The sequence below is a fragment of the Orycteropus afer genome, unplaced genomic scaffold, assembly GCF_000298275.1.
Source record: "Orycteropus afer afer isolate SDZICR_OR568_19922 unplaced genomic scaffold, OryAfe1.0 scaffold00488, whole genome shotgun sequence".
Classification (NCBI taxonomy): Eukaryota; Metazoa; Chordata; class Mammalia; order Tubulidentata; family Orycteropodidae; genus Orycteropus; species Orycteropus afer.
In genome coordinates, this window is record NW_006922075.1 from 1,089,178 (window position 1) to 1,111,631 (window position 22,454).

The 22,454-nt window shown below is 38.7% G+C and overlaps 1 protein-coding gene across 1 annotated transcript in view; it reads left to right on the forward strand.

Moving 5' to 3' along the window:
• Positions 1-22,454, forward strand: part of LRP6 (LDL receptor related protein 6) — a 255,064-nt gene that overhangs the window by 217,628 nt on the left and 14,982 nt on the right. The window contains exons 17-20 of the mRNA XM_042782839.1: positions 10,178-10,387; positions 12,190-12,315; positions 19,725-19,961; positions 20,563-20,673. Coding sequence (XP_042638773.1) covers positions 10,178-10,387; positions 12,190-12,315; positions 19,725-19,961; positions 20,563-20,673 — 684 coding nt within the window. The remainder of the gene's footprint in view (positions 1-10,177; positions 10,388-12,189; positions 12,316-19,724; positions 19,962-20,562; positions 20,674-22,454) is intronic.

Sequence of the window (22,454 nt, forward strand, 5' to 3'; positions counted from 1 at the left end):
AAAGGAGGGGGGAGGACCTGTGCTGGTTCAAAATAAGGCGAGAACCAATCAGGTGGAAGCTGCATCCGGGTTGGCCTTTTTGTAGCTTCTTCCTGTTCAATCTTTTACCCGCCTGACTGGCACCGCATTCCCGCCTGACAATCTGGCCTTTTTGGTGATAAAAAGGCAATGTTATCGTTCTGGCTACTTCCTGCTGGAAAGGGTCAGAGTAGGGTTATAGGCCAGAGTCCATGGGGATCGGGTCAGTCGGTAGGCGAGTGTACAGGTATAGGAGTAACTGTTTGACAGTTACTCTGGACATTTCTTTGAGTCTGTTTTGGAGGAATCTAAGGAGGCAAGGAGCAAAAAGAAAAAGACTTATTAGTACAAGAGATCCTATAAGGGGTAGTAACCAGGCTGTTAGTGACGATTGGAGCCATTCAAATGGTGAGGTTCCTGTTTGGTGTCTATTACGTAATTCTTCACTCAGTCAAGTCAGTGTATTGACGTTTTGTTCCACTAGACTGGTTTTGTTGATGTAATAGCAGTATTCTTCTTTAAGAAAGAGGCAGGTTCCACCTTTTTCTGCCATTAATAGGTCCAAGGCTCTTCGATTCTGTAAAGTAACTTGGGCCAGAGAGGTTAGCTGTCATTGGAGAGAAGCTAAAGAATCTTCAGTGGTTTCTAGTTATTTCTAATTGGTTTTGGAAATCTTGAGCTGACGTTATGCTGTGACCCAATGCCCCTCCTGCTAGTCTGGTTGCAGTGAAGGCAGAAGCTAAGCTGAGTCCCACTATGACAGGTGAAAAGGCGGCTCGTTTGGTTCTTGGTTTTGGTAATAGCCAGGAGAGTTCGGATTTTCCATATACTGTAAGTTGGGGAACTATTGTTACTGGAAAACAAGGGCTTGGGATGGTGTTATTTATACATTTAAGTAGGATTCCATTGCACCAAAAGCACGTTCTGGGTGCTGAGGTTGTTTGGGAGCTGATAGATATGTTTTGTGAGCAGGGAGTTTGTTCTGAAAATACAGGTATGATATTGTTGGTAAGGAAACAAATCCAGGAGGGCTGAGTATGATTGACAGTGTCAGGTTCCCAAAGGGGTACCTGTAATGAAGTAGTGGGTTAGGTGTGGATGTCGGTGCTGGTTGGGCGGAATTAATTAGTACAGCCACAAGTAAGGGTCGTTGAAGTGAAACACAAAGGCAACAGTACGAAATACTGGGTAAGGCGTGGGAATAATTGAGGAAGGATAGGATGTGTTGAATGATCTGTATCCAGGAAGAAACTGGAACTGTTCGGGGTGTGTCTAGGAGTTGTTCCTTAGGGTCTGTTCTGCCTGGGAGATACTAGTGGAGACATGTATGGAGGTGTTGAGGGTCGGAACACATTCCTGTGCTATGTAGATGGTTCCTGAGGGTAGAGAGTTAGAACTTGAATTTTACAGTTTGTCCTCGACCCCTGACACCCATCTGGTGTCCCAAGGGTCACGAATGCGGAGATACAGGTTACTGTCTTTACTAAAAAATGTTTCAGACCCATGTCCCTCGCTCTTAAATATCCAGACCTGGCACCTTCAAAGGCATCATATCTCATACATGACCAGTAACAGCATCCACCATAGGTGGAAGGGCGATATATACAACCTGCAGAGGATTGATCGTATGTAAAACAGGCATAAGGGAACCAATTAGAAGATACTGATTTGGGAGTAATGGATATTATAATTTCTGTCTGATAACAAGTTGGATCAAGTAGAATGGTAAAGAAAATATCTTTAAGATCTAGTACAGAGAAGTAAGTAGTAGACAGTGGGATGTGAGAAAGTAGTGTGTAAGGGTTAGAAACAACAGGGTGTAGAGGTATTACAGCTTCATTTAATAAGGCGCAAATCTTGCACTAAACGGTATGAGCCATCAGATTTCTTTACAGGTAGAATGGGAATATTAATAGGGTGAATGTGTAGGAATTAAAGACCTTTAGATAAAAGGCGTTGAATGAGAGTTTTCAGTCCTTGCCTGTGTGTCAGGGAGATGGGAAATTGGGGTCTAGAGAGAAAATGTGAGGGGTCTTTTAAATGAATAATAACAGGTGAGTGGTGGGTAGCAATAGTAGGAGTAGAAATGTCCCACACAATGGGATCCACTAAATCAGGAGGTAAAGGAGGGTTCGGTGTGCAGGGTGGAGTAGAGATTAATGGTAGTAGAAGTAGTTCTGAGGGGTCCTGAGCCCAGTGTAGGGTGACCCCTAACTTAAAAAGAAGGTCTCTTCCTAAAAGTGGGGTGGGGCAGGTAGGCATTACTAGAAAGGAATGTGTAATAATTCTGTTGTCTGTGAAGCATGTGACAGGACCTGTTACCTGGGGTTTGGAGGGGTATCCGTCAATTCCCATCACTGAGACCAGGGAGGGGTATAATTGTCCCGGGAAGGAAGGTGAGACAGAATAGGTAGCCCCCATATTGACCAAGAAGGACGTCAACTTACCCGCTACCTTGAGTGTTACTCTGGGTTCGGCGAGAGTGCGAGTAGGGGCTGCTTCAGTCTTCAGCTGCCAGACCCAGAACAGTCAACTGCGGGTCAGGGATTGGAGGGACTGGCTCTCCGTGTCTTGGCACCGAGGGACAGTCACTCTTCCAGTGTCCCTTTTGACCGCACGCTGGACAAGGTCTGGAAGGTTGTCGTGGGTTCGGGCAATGTTTGGCTCAGTGGCCTTCCTCTCCGCATTTAAAGCAGGCTCCAGTTGGTAGGTTGTTTCTAGCTGGTCGAGTAGGTGCTGGCCTCAGGGCTGCCACTAAGGCTTGGGCTTGCAAATTGGCCTTCTGGCAAGTGTGGGATTCCCTATCTGCCTCAGCCTGTTCCTCCTGAGTGTTAAAAACTTTAAATTAGGCCATATTCACCAGGTCTCGGATGGGAATCTAGGGGCCCTCTTCTGCCTTTTTCAGTTTCTTTCTAATATCAGGAGCAGATTGGGTGATAAAGTGAGTAGCTAAAACAGTAGCTCCTGCCGGGGAAGTTGGGTCTAAGAGAGTATATTGTGTAAGGGCCTCAGTGAGGCAATTAAGAAAAGCTGCTGGGTTTTCGTTAGAGAGTTGAGTAATCTCTTGCAGTTTATCAAAATTAACAGCTTTATGTGAGATAGACTGCAAGCCCACTAGGAGGCACTGGGGCATTTTGTCCCTGCGAGTGCGGCCATTCCGCCCAGATTGGGTGTCTAGTTGGTATTCCCATCTGCAGTCCTGCCCAGGAACGGCTTCTGGACCCACTGGCATGGTAGGGTCAGTTAAATGGGTTTGGTTGGCATGCTCCTGAGCAGCCCCAAGAACCTGCTCCCTTTCATTAGAGTTTAAAGTGGAAGAAAGGATGACATAAATGTCATGCCAGGGTTAGGTCATACGCTTGAGAGAGGTAACGAAATTCCGTAATGTAGGTGCTGGTGTTGTGAGAAAGGGAACCCAGACTTTTTTTAATCTGAGATAAGTTGGTGAGGGAGAAAGGAATATGGACACGGGCAACACCTTCAAAGTCAGCCACTTCACGTAAGGGACAGAGAAGGAGCTTTTGAGAACTGGTGTAGCTGCTCACCGGGAAGGGTAAAAAAGGACTCTGGGGAAGTGGTGTCTGGAGATGTGAGTGAAAAGGAAGGTGGGGGTGATGGAGAGGGTGCAAGTGGGGTTAACAGGAGGTGGAGATGAAAGTGCCTGTCCTGAATAAGGGGGTGGTCTATGAGGTGGGGATGAAAGAGATTCAGGTGGGTCAGAAAAAGAGTAAGTCGGGTGCTCTGGTGGATGGATCTCATAAAAGATTCTTAACCTAGATGGATTGAGGCTAACACCATAATCTTCTTTAAATCCCTTTGGAAAAATTTTGATCATGTATCTAACACAAGGAGCTCTGGTAGCATAGTGGCCAAAGCACTTGACTGCTAACAGAAGGCTGGCGGTTCAAACCCACCAGCCACTCCTGGGAAGGAAGGTTGCGCAATCCTACTTCCATAGTGATACTGCCTCGGAAACCCAAGGAGGAGGGGTCACTATGAGTCCGGCGACTCGACGGCACATAACAACAACAAAATTCTAACACAGTGGATTTACTGGGGGTACCTCCCATAGTGACAGTGGTGCACACAAAAGACAAGTTCTGAGGACCTCTCTGATGCCTGGTCGTCCGCCCTTCTTAGAAGGTTTCAGTGGGTCTTTGGCTAAAGTGTCTCCATATAAACCCCAGAGCAGAGGGCTAAGCCACACAGTTATGCCAATCCGACCTCACACGGAATGCAACTTCAGGCCTATTCAAATTCCGTGACTTTTCATCTTGGAAATTCACGTATATCATTCACACTAAACAGTCACACAGACAGACACCAACCCCCACGAAACCAAATGTGAACTCTCTACTAGAGCTGCTAGAGGGACTCGAACCCTCTACCCTACCTAACCTGGCCAAAGGGGACTCTAACCCTAGAGACTCCAGGGTAGGGGAATTGAGAGGGGTTGAGGAGTCTTCAGAGGGGGTTTGAATAGGAGTTTCGTGAGTTAGGAGAATTTGGGTGGTATTGCAAGTAAAGCAGAGAAAAGAGAGAGAGACGGGAGCACAGGTAAAAGAAAGCTTGGATGTAGGGAACCTCCGGCCATTTGCCAGTGCGGTGGCAGAAATTATCAAGTTCAGTGAGGATATTAAAATCGGAAGTTCCTTGCTCAGGCCACCGAGAATTATTATCCAGTGAGTATTGAGGCCAAGCAGTAGTGCAATAGAAAATTAGGTGTTTGGAACGTAAGTCCTGAGCCAGCCCCAGGGCATGAAGATTGAGTAGGAGACACCCCAGAGGAGTAGTTGGATCTGGTTTGGAATTCTGGTTACTCATGATCCCTTAAGTCCCGATGGAAAGATTCTGTCACAGGACCAGCATCCCAGCCACTTTGCCAGAATCCCAGAAATGGAGACTGGAAGAAAACAGTGGACGTCTCCGCGGTAGCCCTTAGTCTGGAATGGCTATGCCATGGAAAGACAGGGGACCCAAGGCCTTCCTAGGATGCCTCTGTCTTTGAAACAGGAGAGTCTCTGATGCGGCGCCAGCAATTTCTGGAATGAAAGGGACAGAAGACTCTGGAACAGGAATCGGGACTTGGGATCTAGGTGCCCAGGATTGGGAAATGAGTCAAAATGGGAAACTCACCGGTGTTGGATGATGGCGGCTGGAGGTTCCTGATCCGTGAAAAGGAGGAGGAAAGGGAGGTGGGGGTGCAGCACTCTGTGCCAACAGATACTACTTGCACCACACTCCCCCCACCCCCCACCCCGGGTTTCGGCACCAGATGTAAGGTCGCAGCAAGGAGAAGACGACGCACAAAAGTGGGGTTAAAGAGAAGTTTTTATTCTGTACTCCCAGGCGAGGTTTACAGGTCCCAAAAGGGGACCTGGGCAAGGTTCATGGGTCCCTGAGAGGGGCCTGAGAAGTCACCCAGGGTCAATTTTTAGGTTAATTCTTAAGTCCTAACACCACTTGGCAATATCCAAGCTGTCCGTGCTGTCAGGATCACTGACAGACTGCAGCTCAGTGTGTCTCCTTTTTCGGTGTTTTCATGCAGGTTCTTCTACTAGTTGGAGGTTAGTCCACTTCTGTATTCTTTATTTTAAAGTTCAGGGCTCCAGGATTGACTTCTGTATCAGTGTTAATTGGTTCCCTTTTTCTTGTAGAAGAGGATCTGTGTAGTTTATCTGGCTCTTCTGCCACCTTACGAGAACTCTCTCTGTATGTTTTCCCATGTATAAACAATACATATATTTTCCCCAACTTTTTAAACTTAATGTAAATAATCTCACACTATATGTGTTATTCTGCAGCTTGCTTATTTCAGAAGTGTTCATGTTGATCCACTACTCTATGTCATTTATTTATTTTCAATGCTAAATATTATTTCATTGCATGTCTATTCTACGATCTCTCTATTCTGCTTTCTATCTAAATAATTTCCAGTTTTTTGCTGTCAAAAATAGTGCTACAGTGAGTATTTCTGCGCACACATGTGGACATTTCTCTGTGGCTTGAAGCTAGTAGTGGATTTGTTATGTAATATCTAGACTGCTCTGCAAAGTGATCAATTTAAAGATCCTGTCAGTAGTAGATGACAGTTGCCATACCAGCACTTGGTATGGTCAGCCTTCTAAATTTTTACCAACCCAGTAGTTTTAAAGGTATATCTCATTGTTTAGAAAATTTGCATTTTTGTATTTAGTATTAAAGTTGAACAAATATTTTTTGTGTATATTCATTAAAGGAGCCTTGATGGCTCAGTAATTAAAGGGCTTGAATGCTAACCGAAATGTCAGTGGTTCAAACCCATCAGCTGCTCCACAGGAGAAAGATGAGGCAGTTCTACTCTGCCTTATAGGGTCACTATGAGTCAGAATCAGCTTGATGGCATTGGGTTTGGTTTTTTGGTTTTTGGTATTACTCATTCGTGGTTCCTCTTCTGTGAATTGCTGTTCATAGCCTTTGCCCATTTTTTGTTTCTGATTTCCAGATATCCTTTATACATTCAGAATATTAATCCATTATTAAGTTACATATATAAGAGAATTTCCTTTTTAAGAATTTCATTCTTTTCATTCATAAACATGATGTATCTCTTATTAGTGTGTTTAATAATTTTTAGTATACATCTTTATAGTTTTCTCTATAGTGGTCATATACTTGCTTTGCAGATTTAAAGTTTTCTTTTGTTTATAGTATAAGATAAGAAATCCAGCCCTTGGGGAGGTCCATGTAGTGAATCAGTTTTTTAATATCATTTACTAAACAATCCAACTTCCCTGTGTTTGGAGATGTCATCTTTATTATATATGAGATTGTTGTTCATGTATGAGTCTGTTTGCAAGTTCTGTTGTATGAATCTGTTGTGTGACTTGGATCTATTAGTCCATTTCTGTACCATTACCGTGTTTTTTCCCCCCCTGAGGAAAATCCAGCTTGTATATGATTTATTTTTTAATTCATTGCTGAATTTGGCTTAATAGAGATTGACTTAAAATTTATCATTCTTAAACTATTTTGGTTCGGATATCAAAGCTACATTGTTGTGGTTGTGTGTCATCATATCGATTGCAATTCATAGCAATCCTTTATGACAGTAGAACTGCCCCATTATAATTTCCTAGACTGTAATCTCTGTGTGTGTGCGTGTGTGAGATTGGGTAAAAGTTTACAGAGCAAATTGGTTTTCCATTTAGCCCTCCATACACATTGTTCTGTGGCATTTACTACAGTACAAGAATATTCTCTTACATATCCATACTATAGTTAACCCCACACTGTAACTGTGCTTTTCCCATTTCCTTGCTAAGCCCATCCCTTCCTTCCATCCCTCCCTCCCTTCCTAGTTCTGTCCCTGGGCACATGCTGTCACCTTGATCTCATATGCTTGACTGTTGTAATGAGTGCATACCGTCTTGATATTATTGTTTACATTGTAAGCCAGTCTGTTGTTTGGCTGCCAGTTGAATCATGGGGGTTAAGTTCAGTTCCTAGCTTGAAGGATGTCTAAAGGCATGGTCTTGGGGGGTTCCATCAGTCTTCATCAGGCCAATAAGCATGGCCTTTTTTATGTTTGAGTTTGTTCCACATTTTCCCCCACTCTGTCTGGCACCTCTTAAGCAATCCCTTTCAGAGCAGTCAGCAGTGGTGGCTAGTTTTCCTGGTCTCAGGGTCATGGAGGCTGGGGTTCATGTGCTCCATTAGTCCTTTAGACTAATTGTTTCCTTGCATCTTTGATTTTCTTCATTCTTCCTTGCTTCAGATGGGGAGAGACCAATAGTTGCACATTAGATGGCCTCTCACAAGTTTTTAAGACCCTGGTAACTACTCACCAAAGTAGGATATAGATACATTGTCTTCGTGGACTATTTTATGCCCTTTGACCTTAGTGTCTGTCCCCTGAGACTATGGTCCTGAGCCTCTATATCCAGCAATTCATTCGTGTTTGGTTATGACTAAGACATTTTCATAACTTTGTTGCCTGTATGTTCTTCTGTATTCATGGATATATTTGAAGCACATAAAAATGCATAGGTAAAGATACTTAGGCTATAATCTTTTGGGGAGCAGATGGCCAGGTCTTTTCTTCTGATTAACTTCTTGAAATAGGGAGTATATATCCTGGTTTTTTTTCTCTCTGGTTTAAACTTGCATGAACATTTGATTTATTATAGTTTCTCTATGTGTGTATATGGTCTGTGTATATATGAGTGTATATACACATATATGTAGATATATGCACAGTTTTGTTTAATCATTTGAAAGTAAGGTATATGCATAATGTCCTGTTACCCGTATTCCTTCAGTGTGTATTTCCTGAATACAAGAATATTCTCTTACATATCCACAGTATAGTTAATCAATGTCAGGAAATTTCATATCAGTGTAATTCTTTAATCTATAGTTCATGTCCTAATTTCATTCATTATCCTTAAAATATCCTTTACAGCAGTTTGTTTCCAGTCCAGAATCATACTAGATTTACTTGTCATGCATCTCATCAAGAACAGCCTTTCCTCTTTCATACTGTTGGCATTTTTGAAAAAATAAAAGCCAGTTATATTTTATAAAATGTCTTTAAATTTCAGGGGGGGTTTTTTTTGTCTTTTTTTTTTCGTTTTCTCATGATTATATTTAGGATTTATTTCTATTTATAAGTATACAGTATGTCTGTTCTCAGAGTTGAGGGCAAGGTAGATTTTTAACAAATGATTCAGTTTTTTAATGTCTAAAGGCCTATTTGGTGTTTGATTTTTTACATGGAGTCTGATAATTTTTTGAAACCAAGAAATTGCCTATTTCATCTTTATTTTCAAAATTCTTAGCATGCGTTTCATGGGATTCTTCTTAAAAACTTTTGTGGTTATGCCTCCTTTTTTATTCTAAGATTGCTTACTTTAAGTTTGACTTTTGCATAATAAATAAAAATTGAATTTGAAACAAACTTCTAAGGAGAAGTGCAAAAAACTCATATGTTCAGCTTTATGAATCATCACAAAATGAAAACCACCTTCCCAATCAAAAAAGGTTTGATTTGCAGCATCTAAAGGTCCTTCCTTCAGTCTCTTTCCTTTTTCCCAAAGACAACCTTTCTGACTTTTAACACCATGGATTAGTTTTGTGTGTTTACTGTAATTTTAGTAGGGTTTTAGAAGGGAACATAAGTAAACCTGTATTTAATCCACCATGTTGACTTACACAATGCCTTCCTATTTGGAATGTTTCCTCACTTTTCTCCATTTATTTAAATTCAGCTTGATCCTTGCATCTTTCTTGGAACTTTTCCCTGGTATTTCTAAAATACAATGTCTTTACTTGATTTAACTTATCTCTTGGGAAACTGAAAACTTTCTCTAGATATTTGAAAGACTATTACGAGGAAGGAAGGGATGATGATGATGATGATGATGATGATGATGATGATGATGATGATGATTTGGACTGAGGGAGAAGCTGTGGGGGGAGAGGTGCACAGATTTTAGCCCAGGTTTCAGCCTATTGTATGAAAGAACTTTCTAACTATAGACTCTGGATGGCTCTATGTCTGGGACATTATAGAAAGAATTTTTACCTTGAGGTGAGACTTGAATCAGGTAACCTCATGAGTAAGTAATTTTTTCAAGTTGTGTTCTGAGAAGCCAGGTAGGGTGGAGTGGGGTTATTCTTCTGAGGTGCTTCAGGTATATTCAGGGAGTGAAAACCAAAAAAAGAAAAAGAAAAATCCAAACCCCAAAGTCAGTCGTGACTCACAGAATGGGAAGATCAAAAGCATAGTGCTCTGATCCTCCTACCCCCACTGTTTCGTCTAGAAATGATGCGTTTTACTCCTTTCTGTTAGAGTTTTTCACAAGATTTTATTTGAAAATTGGACCCTGCTTAAATAAATTTTGAATAACTATTGCTTTAAATTCTTCTCTACATTTCTATCCACTAGAATATTTCCTGTGTATTGGGCACTTATTTGCACTTGATTACTTAATGTATAATTTACTGATTTATGATGTGTGTATATCTTCTCAGCATGATTTTTTAAGTTTTTTGGTAGAGAGCTTATCATATCTTCCTTTGCAGTACTTTTCAGAATCAAGCTAGCATTCAGTAAATAGTTGTTGAATGTATGACATAACCGAAATGAATCATTTTGTTAAATGTCTCTTTTTCCAAGGTGCCAACCGGATAGTATTGGAAGACTCCAATATCTTGCAACCTGTGGGACTGACTGTATTTGAAAATTGGCTATATTGGATTGATAAACAGCAGCAAATGATCGAAAAAATTGACATGACTGGTCGAGAGGGTAGAACCAAAGTCCAGGCTCGAATTGCCCAGCTTAGTGACATTCATGCAGTAAAGGAGTTAAACCTTCAAGAATACAGTAAGTGGTGATGGGACACAGCTAGTTGGGGGACTTAGCGTTTAGTGAAAGAAATCAAGATGATTTTGTTCTTTTGTGTCTTTTTATCTCTTTATCATCAAAATTTTAATGTACTTTAGCTTTACCCTTTTTTTTAAAAAAAAATAATAAAAATCAACTTGATAGCTTTCTCCAGTTAGACATCTTCTCATAAAGCAGGAATCAGGGAAAGGAAGTTGAACAGTTTCAAAAAATTAGTGTGTAAACTTGGAGAAGGTTGTGTTTAATCATTAAAGTCTTGATTTTTCCCCTCTTGGATTAATTTTTCAATTCCCAGCTTAGCAAAATAACCATAAAGTTGTTTTTTTGTTTTGTTTTTATTGAAAACATCACTAATCATCTTGACCTAGTTTCTTATTAATTCATGTCTGTCATCAAAAGTACCCTCATGGCAATCACTGCTACAGGTCTGATGTGAAAGTACCAGGAATACCAGTGTTCCATGGAAGACTAAAGAGGGAACTAGTGACCTTAACTTCTCAGCATAGTGCTTTCAAATCTAATTGAAGAATGAAAAGAGAGTAGAGGAATGAGAGCACCATTGTTGGTTCAATTTAAGTGTTCCTTATATCGTTGCTGTGGGTGAGCTTGGTAGTAAAGTTTAGAGGTATTTGACAATTAGAAATTTAGAATTGTTGTCATTCTAAGTTAAGACACATAATTTGTGCCGAACCATTAATGGAAATAATATCTAAGTTATTTATTCAGTTGATTTATAAATATTTTATTTCAGAAACCTCAATGGAGATTTTCAGAATTTGAGGGATCTCTTAAAATTTAACATTTAAATATGTTTTTATATCTGGAAAAAACATTTTTTTAAATTTCTAATATTAGAGAAAGATTTTTTATCAAAAGAATCATATAATTAAAAAAGTTGAGAACACTGCTTATATGTTTTATATTCTCATATGATAACTTATATGTGTTTTGAAATATGTAGTATACTACATTTGTTCATTTGCAGATAGTGGGCTCCCTCCATCTCATTAATACATTTGAAACAGAACTGATGTTATTGTATGAGCGATAGTTAAGTGGCTACATTAGATGCTAATACTCTGTGATGATAAATGTTAAGTTGTTTTTAACACAAGTAGAAAATTCATAGCAATGATTTCCTTAAATACAGCTTGTGAAACAGATTTTGAAAAGCTGCCTGATGGTTACTTTATTTAGCTTAGCCCAAATATGAGGAAATTTGACATGTGTAGTATTGCAAGTTACCTTTTAAAATAGTTGATCAAGCTGATTTTGATGATGGTCTCTACATGGTTGAGTTCCATGTGACTTTTTTTCTGTTAGTAACCCTTTTAAATTTCAGTGGATTCCTCATTAAAGTATACTTTTTGAGTGAAATCATCTCTAGAATTGCTGAGTTAAAAATCTTTAGTATAGAAGAGTTTTTATATTTTAAATAGAATAATATTCAGATCTCAACATTTTCCCTAGTATATCTGCAGCAGTATTTTAGGTTCAGTAATTAGCTTTGCTTACAGAAATCAATATGAGCTATACTATTACCTTGCTTGAAATATTTTATATATAAATATATAAAAGTACATGATTAGTTATAAGTATTTGTATTTATAAATTATTGTTCTCATTTTCTTGTAGGTGTATGGGGACAGAGTAAAGAATCTTGCTGTGTAGAAATAAAGTTCATGCTGATTTTACTTACAATTTTCTTGGTAATTCATAAATAATTGACGGAAAGAATTTTGACTGTGCATGCCTGCCCCTCTCCCCTTTTTAATTTGCAGGGCAACATCCTTGTGCTCAGGATAATGGTGGCTGTTCACATATTTGCCTTGTGAAAGGAGATGGTACTACGAGGTGCTCTTGTCCCATGCACCTGGTTCTGCTTCAAGATGAGCTATCATGTGGAGGTAAATATGCTATAATTTTCTTGTGCAAGCCTAAATGCCAATTAACATGTTCCATAACTTACTCTATCTAACTTTATATGGTTTGGCAGCACTGAACCCTAACTTGATTGGTCACTTATATTCTACTCATCTACACTGAACCAAGTTCTTAATTATTCTAAGAGTGAATTCATTATGACATGTGATAGGTGTAATCTAATCCTAGGACTAAGAAGAAAATGCCCATATTGGAGGAAATGCAGACTATGAATGAATGTATTGCCTGATAATAAAGTAGATTCTTACCCTACCCCTAAGAGGGTAACAAGATGAGTTAATTCTACCTATTCTACTAGAATGTAAATTCTGTCTGCTTATATATATATATATCACTGTTCGGAATGTATTCAGTGAAGACAATGCTTACTTTGTTAATGCTGACAGTAACCCATATTAACTTTGACAGACAAGAAGATCACATCACTTGTTTTGGCTGTCCTTTCAGATTTTATAAAAAAAAATCTTAAGCAGTAGATTTTTTGTTTGTAAGCAGGTAGTTAATTATAAGTGACCATGTCATATAAAGAGGAAAGAGAGAAGAACCTAAAAATGTCACAAATATATGTTTAGGTTATTAGCTCTTCTTTCTTTCTCTGCTCCATAAATGTGGACATTCACAAAGACTCGTGTCTTGGTTCTCTGTTCTCTCACCTGATTCTTTTCCTGAAACATTTCTTTTCTCAGTGTGTCACCTGTTACCTTCTTTCTGATGGCTAGTATCACTTATCAATCCTATCTTTCTTTTAATATTTATCTTTCTTTTAATATATTTATATATATATATATATATATACATATTTATAAATTTTTCATTACAAAAGTAGTACTTGGCTATGGCTTTTAAAAATAAAATATAGAGGGACAGGAAATGAAATGTGAAAGTCTCCCTCTCTATTTCTCTGGGCTCTGTTTCATTCCTAAAGAGGATGAGTAGTGGGTAGGGTGTACGCTCCCTTTGCGATTTGACTATAAATTAAATTTTGTTATACTTACTGGTTTACAAAATTTTTTTCACATTCACAGTACACTTGAACATAAACCAAATTCATGTCTTCCTCCAAGCTTCCCTGTATTTGTTGATGGTACCACATTCTCTGTCCCTCAGACCTGAAATCTAGAAGTCATACTTATTATCCTGTTGGTCATTATCTTTTCTTTCTTTGCCATTGTCATGACCAGCCTGGTAACCAGCCAACCTTCTTGTTAACTCCTGAGCTCAGTAATCCCAGTTTTTTCTTTGGTGAATCCATCCTACGTATGATTGAAAAATTATTTTTTCTTTAGGTTCACTTTTATTATGTATTCTTTGGTTCAAACCTATTGGCAGTTCCTTGTTACTTATCTCCTTAAATTTTAATGATTCTTACCTACTTATCTAAAAAAAAAAATAAAATGTTAAAGGTAGCACTAAGTAGTGATAATATTTTACAGGTTTCCTATGCTGTGCGACAGTAAAGTGCTCCTGTGAAACTGTTCATAAGCCAAAATGACTTAAAGTGAAGAAGCATATTACCGTTCATTTATGTGGGAACAATTTTTAAGTGTTTCTAGACCCAAAAAACAACCTACCAACTAACACATAAAACTTAAAATAACACTAACATATAATACTCACAGACACAGTTCAAAGCCATGGCAGCTTGATGCTGAGATGCTAAGAATAGTTCCCAGGAGAGGAGTTTGGCGATGCCACTCTTGCTGCTGGTGATAAGTGCTAGCTACCTCTTTCACGCTCACTGCAAAACAAATGCTGAACACTAGTTTCACGTTTTGTCTTTTTTCATAAAAGTGAAAACTCCTCTTGCATTTCCTTTGGTTATCAAAAACAGGTACTAATGTAGGTCTTTTGTAAAAGCAAAGTAAAGTGAACTTTCGAAAAGTAAGAGATAGACGTAGTAAAATTGGTTTAATCACTCATGGTGAAATAACAAATTGGTACATTACTTTAGTTAAAGCACTGTGTTAAAGCACTTTAGTTAAAGTAGTAACTAAAGCTTTAGTTAAAGTAGTAACTAAAGCTTTAGTTAAAGTAGTAACTAAAGCTTTAGTTAAAGCAGCATCAAGCACCACAATAATGTTCACTATTCTTCGTTCTAAACTCAGTGCCATCGAGTTGGATCCGACTCATAGCGACCCCTCTTTGGCTTTCCGAGGCAGTATCACTACAGAGGGAGCTCTGGTAGCACAGTGCCTAAGGCACTGGACTGCTAACCAGAAGGCTGGCGGTTCAAACCCACCAGCCACTCCTCGGAAGGAAGATGGGGCAATCTATTTCCATAGCGATACTGCCTCAGAAACCCAAAGAGGGGTCGCTATGAGTCGGATCTGACTCGATGGTACATAACAACAACAACATCACTACAGAAGTAGATTGCCCAACCTTCCTTCCAAGGAGTGGCTGGTGGGTTTGAACTGCCAGCCTTCTGGTTAGCAGTCAAATACCTTAGGCACTACACTACCAGAGCCTACCAGCCACTCCTTAGAAGGAAGGTTGGGTAATCTTCCGTAGTGATACCGCCTTGGAAATCCAAGGAGGGATCACTATGAGTTGGGTCCGACTTCATGACACTTAACAACAACATTCTTAGTTCAGAAATGATCTTGGGAATAATTACAAGTTAATTCAACTGAAGGAAGAAGCTGCATAATGCTGCTATCTATAGTAGCAGAAATTTAGAAAAATCTCATTTGTGATGATAGAAAAATTAAGTAGAATAACTGAATTTATACAGTTACTAAACATTACATTGGTGAAGTTGACATAAATAGGTAGCCAAAATGTTGGCTTAGGTAAAGAAAAAAGTTACTAAAATGATGTTCTCTATTATGAATGACAACTATATAAAGTATATATTTCTGTGAACAGAGATTGAAAGGGAATATACAGTCAAAATATATAAATTGTTGATAATGTAGAATTGCCAGTAAATTTTATTCTTCCCTTTTTTAAAAAAAATAATAATAACACATTGATTTAGCAGCAGCTATGAACCACTCTGCGAAGTCTATAGGGGAATTGAAAATGTTTAAAATAGCGCAGACAGTTTTGTTGGGGAGATCAGACATGGGTACAGTAAAAACTTAAGCTCTGGTACTTGAAGTGTCAAAAAATAGCAAGTGTTTGCATATCAGGGTGCCAGACTGTTACTTTAATAAGGCAAGGCAAGATTAGCCTCATCAACAGACAAAATTTTCCCATTATGTAATGATAACATAGATAAAACTGAATCAAGGATATCACCTTTCATTTAGAAAATATTCATTAAAACACACACATACACACCTTTTTTTTTTTTTTTTTTTTTGCTTACATGTTTAGTGATTTTCAAATTGAGATGTTAAATGGATCATCAGCTAATTTTGACAAACATAAACAACTTTGTTATCAATATCCAACTCCTGATGTTATCACTTTTACCAGTCAATTCTCCTCTTCCAGAAATACCCACCATTCTGATTTTTATCCCTATAGATTAGTGTTGCCTATTTTTCAACTTCATATAAATGGAACTATGACATGTGTACTCTTGCTGCATCTGAGTTCTTTTGCTTTGTATAATATTTTTTGAGATACAGCTGTACAGTTGAGTGTATCAGTAGGTATTTAGTTTTTGGGTTTTTTTTTTTTTTTTTTTTTTTTCCTTTTTATGGTTGAATAGTATTTCATTGTGTACATAGACTACCATTTACTATTTTCCTGTTGAAGGGACATTTGAACTGTTTTCAGTTTTTGGTGGTTAAGAATAAGACCACATGAATATTTGTGTACAAGTCTTTTTACAAGAAATAAATGAAATACAGAATCTAAATTCCTCTGCCTGAGCTTGAAGATGTGTGTTTATTTGAGCATGCCCTACCTATTGACCTCCTTTTTTATATTGTCCCAGTGTGCTGACTTTATTTTGGTTTGTCTGTTCAGAATTCTGTCATCACTGTGGCATGTTTTGTTTTGATTTGCCTGTACAGCTTTACTTGTCGTATTTCAGGGATGTATTTCTCTTCTTGCATACCCATTCTATAATCTTACTAATTTTTTAAGATACAGCTAGTTACCTCTTGATCTATGAAACCTTTACTAGGTGTTATTATTTTCCTTTTCTGTGAATTACAGCACTTTTTTTTTTTTTTACCACACACCCTTTGTGTGTGTGTGTGTGTGTGTGTGTATGTTTTACCACACAGTTTGCTTGACATGCAGTTCTGTCATAAAACAAATGTGATCATTTGTTTTATATTCATTAGTCTTTTCCCTAACCAAATTAAAAGCTCTTTAAGGATACAGACTGTTTTATTATTTTTATTCTCCACACAATCAAGTATAGTGTTAAATAATAGGCTCTCAGTGAACAGTTCCTCATATATGTATATAATATTCCTCATATTTCTTACATAAAATGTTTACTTGTAGTCCATAGTGCTCTGTATTTTAAAGATAAAGGGTATTCTGGTCCACAGTCTGTAATAAAGTTACACTATTCTCTAAAGAATTACTAACATGAAAAATTTTTAAAGAACTCAATAAGCCATGATATAATAGTATAAGCTGTGGGCTAAGAGTGAAGATACTGCTTTCCTCATCTTAACTTTGTTTATAGCCAGTTCTGTGACCTTGGAAGGGAGCTCTGGTGGCATAGTGCCTAAGGCATTTGACTGCTAACCAGAAGGCTGGTTGTTCAAACCCACCAGCCACTCCTCGGAAGGAAGACTGGGCAATCTACTTCCATAGAGATACCACCTCAGAAACCCAAGGAGGGGTTGCTATGAGTCGCAGTTGACTCGAGGGCAGTGAGTTTGGTTTTGGTTTTGGTTTTGGTTTTGGTTTTTGGTGACCGCAGTCTCATCTGTGAACCAAGGAAATTGGGCTTAAAGGGCAGTTCTCAAACTTTTTGGTCTCAGGATATTTTTACGTTTTTAAAAATAATTGAGGACCCTAAAGAGCTTTTGTTTATGTGAATTAGAGATATATTTATCAATATTTACTGTATTAGAATTCTTTAAAAAAAAAAAGAACTTCAGAAAATATTTTAGAAAAGAAATAATAATTGACCCATTATATGCCCTTAAAATTAATATATTAAGAAAAAGAGTTATACTTTCTAAAGCAGGAAAAAAAAATAGTGGTGTAGTGTTTACATTTTTATAAACCTCTTTGATTCTGATGTCTACTTCCTCAGTGAGTCTGTTGTAATAAATAATTTTGGTTTAAATATATGAAGAAAATGCACCTCACACAGATAAGTAGTTGGAAAATAGAAGACTATAATAATAGCCTTTTTCAGATAATTATGAACGTTCATCTTGGACACTACGCCAAATCTTGACAAGTGGTAGTTTCCTAAAAGTTTAGTTACAGTATGGAATTTGAAACTGTATCAGTTTACTTTTTATCCTTTTATATTTGTTTATTATTTTATTATATTACTATTTTACTTGTTATTTTTACTTTATTTTAATCATCTTTTATTAAAATCCATTGAACTCTTTTATTCTGTGCTCTGAATAGATCTTTTACCCATGCATGATTCTGTGACTGCACACCTTGGTCATTTGGAAATACAGTGAAACCTGGAAGAGCCAAAGCTTGATGAGACTTCTTTTGCTTTTTGGGTCTTACAGAGTTTTCCACCTTTGACAGGTGCAGTCATATCACTTTTCTGTCACTCATTTTAGTGGAAAATATTTGTGTTTTCCTTCTCTAGCAGGTTTCTACCTTACATAAATTGTAGCTTTCACAGGTTTCACTAGAATTCCATTTAGAAATTCCCTAGATCTTCAAATTTTTATACATTTCACTGTTGTTGTTATGTGCCATGGAGTCAGACCCGATTCATAGCAACCCCTCCTTGGGCTTCCGAGGCAGTATCACTGCAGAAGTAGATTGCCCCACCTTGCTTCCGAGGAGTGACTGGTGGGCTTGAACCGCCAGCCTTCTGGTTAGCAGTCAAGTGCCTTAGGCGCTACTCTACCAGAGCTCCTACACATTTCACTATACAATTAAAAAAAGAATTGTGCTTATCTGTGTCACCACAGTCTCATCAGAAACACCTTTAAGATTCATAGTGGTAGATACAAGTTTTCCAAGATTCTAATTTCTGCTTCACTGCTCACATATTATCCATCTGCTACAAGCAATCCCTTGTTTTCCTTGACATAACAGGCTCAGTTGGTTCATTTTTCAGAAAATGCCTGCCAGACACCAGATGTAAATAACTATAGTTTATCTGTCAGTAGTTCTTTCAGGTAAAAATTGTACTGTGTGGAGAGAAAAAAAAGCAGCTAGTTGAGCTTGCAACTCCTACAAATGCTTTCCTCAGGAAACCATTGTACTTAATTATACAGCAAGAGTAAGTAAAAGTGCCCTTTTTGCGGGGGAGGGGTGGCATGCAAATTTACAGAGCAGATTCATTTTACACTCAACAGTTCATACACATTTTGTTTCACAGCACCAATTACAATCCCCACAATGGAACGGCTCCTGCCACTTCCTGCCTGTGGTTGGTTACCCCCCTCTGTGTCCTTCTTACCTGTGCATTCCTGTCTGTCTAACTCACCCTATGCAAATGCTGGGCTTCTGATGTCTCACAGTTGACTGTTCTAAATGGTGCTTTTTTATTTCTGTAGTTTTTAATTGTGAATATGTGGCTGTGAAGAATGCAATGACTTTTAGTACAATTCGGTGCCACTGCTTTGAGTTTTACCCACCATTCTTTTTATAGCATCAGTGCAAATGTACTGAGAGAGGCAAATAACACCTTAGCATTATTATTAAAATAGTTTTGATCTGTGGATCTCCTGAAAGAGGTCTCACAGGAACCCCGAGGGCTTCGTGTATCACACTTGCAGAACCTCAGAGGTAGCAGAACCTCTAAGGTAATTTAAAATATTTGAAGGCACTTGACTGCTAACCAGAAGTCTGGTGGTTCAAACCTACCAGCCACTCCTCGGAAGGAAGGTTGGGCAATCCACTTCTGTAGTGATGCCACCTCAGAAACCCAAGGAGGGATTGCTGCGAGTCGGATCCGACTCGATGGTAGTGAGTTTGGTTATTTTTTCAGTTTTTTTTTGTTAGTGAGGCGTTATTCCTCAGTTTTGTGTGAAAGTATAGTGGATTGTAAATAAAATAATCCTACTTGGATTACATTACAACAGAAGACTTCTGCCTTGTACTTTTGCAAGTTAGTGAATCTGAATGAAGTAATGTAAATATATTTTCTGTGATTAGATGAGATAGTTTACAAATTATATCTATTATGAAGTGTTCTGTATATGTTGATTATTAAATGAGCCTTGCTTAATTATAAATGTTTATATCTCTATGTGACCAATTTGTGTTTTTGTCACTCTCCTCCCCATCCCTTGTTCATTTGAAGAACCTCCAACATGTTCTCCTCAGCAGTTTACTTGTTTCACGGGGGAAATTGACTGTATCCCTGTGGCTTGGCGGTGTGATGGGTTTACTGAATGTGAAGACCACAGTGATGAGCTCAATTGTCCTGTATGCTCAGAATCTCAGTTCCAGTGTGCCAGTGGGCAGTGTATTGATGGTGCCCTCCGATGCAATGGAGATGCAAACTGCCAGGATAAATCAGATGAGAAGAACTGTGAAGGTATCCAGAATTCCTCAGGGACTTGTTAGGTGGTCCTTTTTTCATTAAGTTGTTTAAAATTCAACATGCTGCTTGCCTCATTAGCAGATGTGGGGTTTTTCTGAGCACATTTGGCTATATTGTATCTGAACATGTTCCAAATTGTTTTAATTCACTTAACATGCATAAAATTTATAAAGATTAATAATCTTTGGAAATTGAGAAGTGAGACCAAAAGATTAGGCCTTTATTATGTAAATAATTCCAGTTTACTCTGCATTAGTGGATTTGTTTATTATAATCTAAAATATTGGGGCATCCTCTTTTCTCCTCCACAGTTAGTAGAATAATGACCCAACAAATTCTCAAAAACTCTTTAGGGTAAGCAACAGAATTATTAGTGAAAGAGGAAGTTTGACAAAGAATAATAAAGGAAATTTCCTGCTGGGTGACTTTTCTACCTTTTTTCTTTTCCCTCTGGCAATGGAAATTTTCTATTTTTAAGTTCCCTCTAAAAGTGTAATTTGTTTTTCATTTGCACTCACAAAGTACCTTTTGATTATTGCCAGAGTTTGGCTTTACATGATAGTAAAATAAGAAAACTATTTGTATTGTTCCCCAGTGCTCTGTTTAATTGATCAGTTCCGCTGTGCAAATGGTCAGTGCATCGGTAAACACAAGAAATGTGATCATAATGTGGATTGCAGTGACAAATCAGATGAACTGGATTGTTGTAAGTAGGACGAAAGCCTTGTAAATTATGCTTCAAGGAACTTTTTTTTTTTTTTTTTTTTTGTGATTTGGGTGAAGATTTACAGAGCAAATTCACTTTTCATACAGCAGTTCACATATACATTGTCGCATGTCATTGACCACAGTTTACCACAATGCAACAGCTCCCCTCTCCCTTCCTCCCCATAGTTACCTCTTCCCAGTGTCCATCCCTCCATATTCTCCTGCCACCTGAGCTGTCGCCCTGTGCATAAGCAGCCCTTCCTTCTCCCATGATTGTTCTCTCCAGGGCGTGTGTCTACTTGAGGTAAATGTTTAACTCACATGCCTGTACTTTGTTTGGCTTGAAACCACAGGTGTGGGTTCAATTCCAGACCTGAAGGGCAGCTAGGGGCCATAGTCTCAGTTCCACCAGGCTCTATTGGACCAGCAAACCTGGTCCCCACCTTCTTCTTTTTTTTTTGCCTCCAAATGATTTTGAGTTTTGTTCCACATTGTTCTCCCTCTATGCAGGATCTCCTATATCCCTTCCAAGTGGATGACAGTGGTAGCCGGGCACCATCTAGTTCTTCTCGTCTCATAGTTATATAGGTTGCAGATCAGATGGTGTACCAGTCGCTTGCTGTTGTTGTTGTTATGTGCCGTCGAGTCAAACCCGACTCATAGCGACCCCTCCTTGGGTTTCCGAGGCAGTATCACTACGGAAGTAGGATTGCCTAACCTTCCTTCCGAGGAGTGGTTGGTGGGTTTGAACCGCCAGCCGTCTGGTTAGCAGGCAAGTGTCTTAGCCACTATGCTACCAGAGACTGATTATTTCCATTAATTTTGGTTTTCTTCTTCTTGACGAGGAGAGACCCATCGTTGCATCTAGATGGCAGCTTGCTAGCTTTTAAGATCCCAGTTGCTACTTGCCAAAGTAGGAGGTGGAACATTGTTTTGTATAGTATGTTATGCCAGTTGAGCTTGATGTCCCCTGCGACTGTGGTCCCAAGCCCGCAGTTCAACTACTCGGTCGCTCTGGGTAGCTGGCTATGACCAAGCAGTGACCACAACCTTGCCTCTTCAAGGAACTTTGAAAAAACTACTTTTTTCTTTTCTGTGTGTGAGATTCACTTATAATCACTATTTCTTTATTATAAATATATGTTCACGTAAGCTAGTTACCTTTGCCAGGGCTTTTTTATGACTTATTTCTGACAATTCATTGAAGACATCAGTTTTCTTGTGCATAAAAAGTCTTCACAGAACCATTTTGTAGAGCACTTAAGAAAATACTCACTGCCATTGATTCGGTTCCTATTCAAAGCAACACCTATTGGGTTTCCAAGGCTGTAAATCTTTACAGAAGTAGATTGTCCCATCTTCCTTTTGTGGAGCAGCTAGTGGGTTTAATAACATTGACATTCTGGTTAGTAGCAAAATGCGTTATCCACTACACTACCAGAGCACCTCAGTTGAGCACTAGAAGAGAATAAATACTACTCTGCCACAATTAAAGTTAGAAAATTTTTAAACTCACTGTTGTCGAGTCAATTCCAACTTGCCACGACCCCCATTGAGTTTCCAAGGCTGTAAATCTTCAGAGAAGTAGATTGCTTCATCTTCCTCCTGTGGAGCAGCTGGTGGGTTTGAACTGCCAATCAGTCTGTGCTCTAAACCTAGAGCTTCTCGTTAGTCCATTTTTAACTGTTATCATTATTTCCTTGACATGTTTTCACTATTCTCTCAGTGGCTGGAAGACTAAGAGGTTTCTTAAAATGCAGCCTGAGGATACTTGGGCCA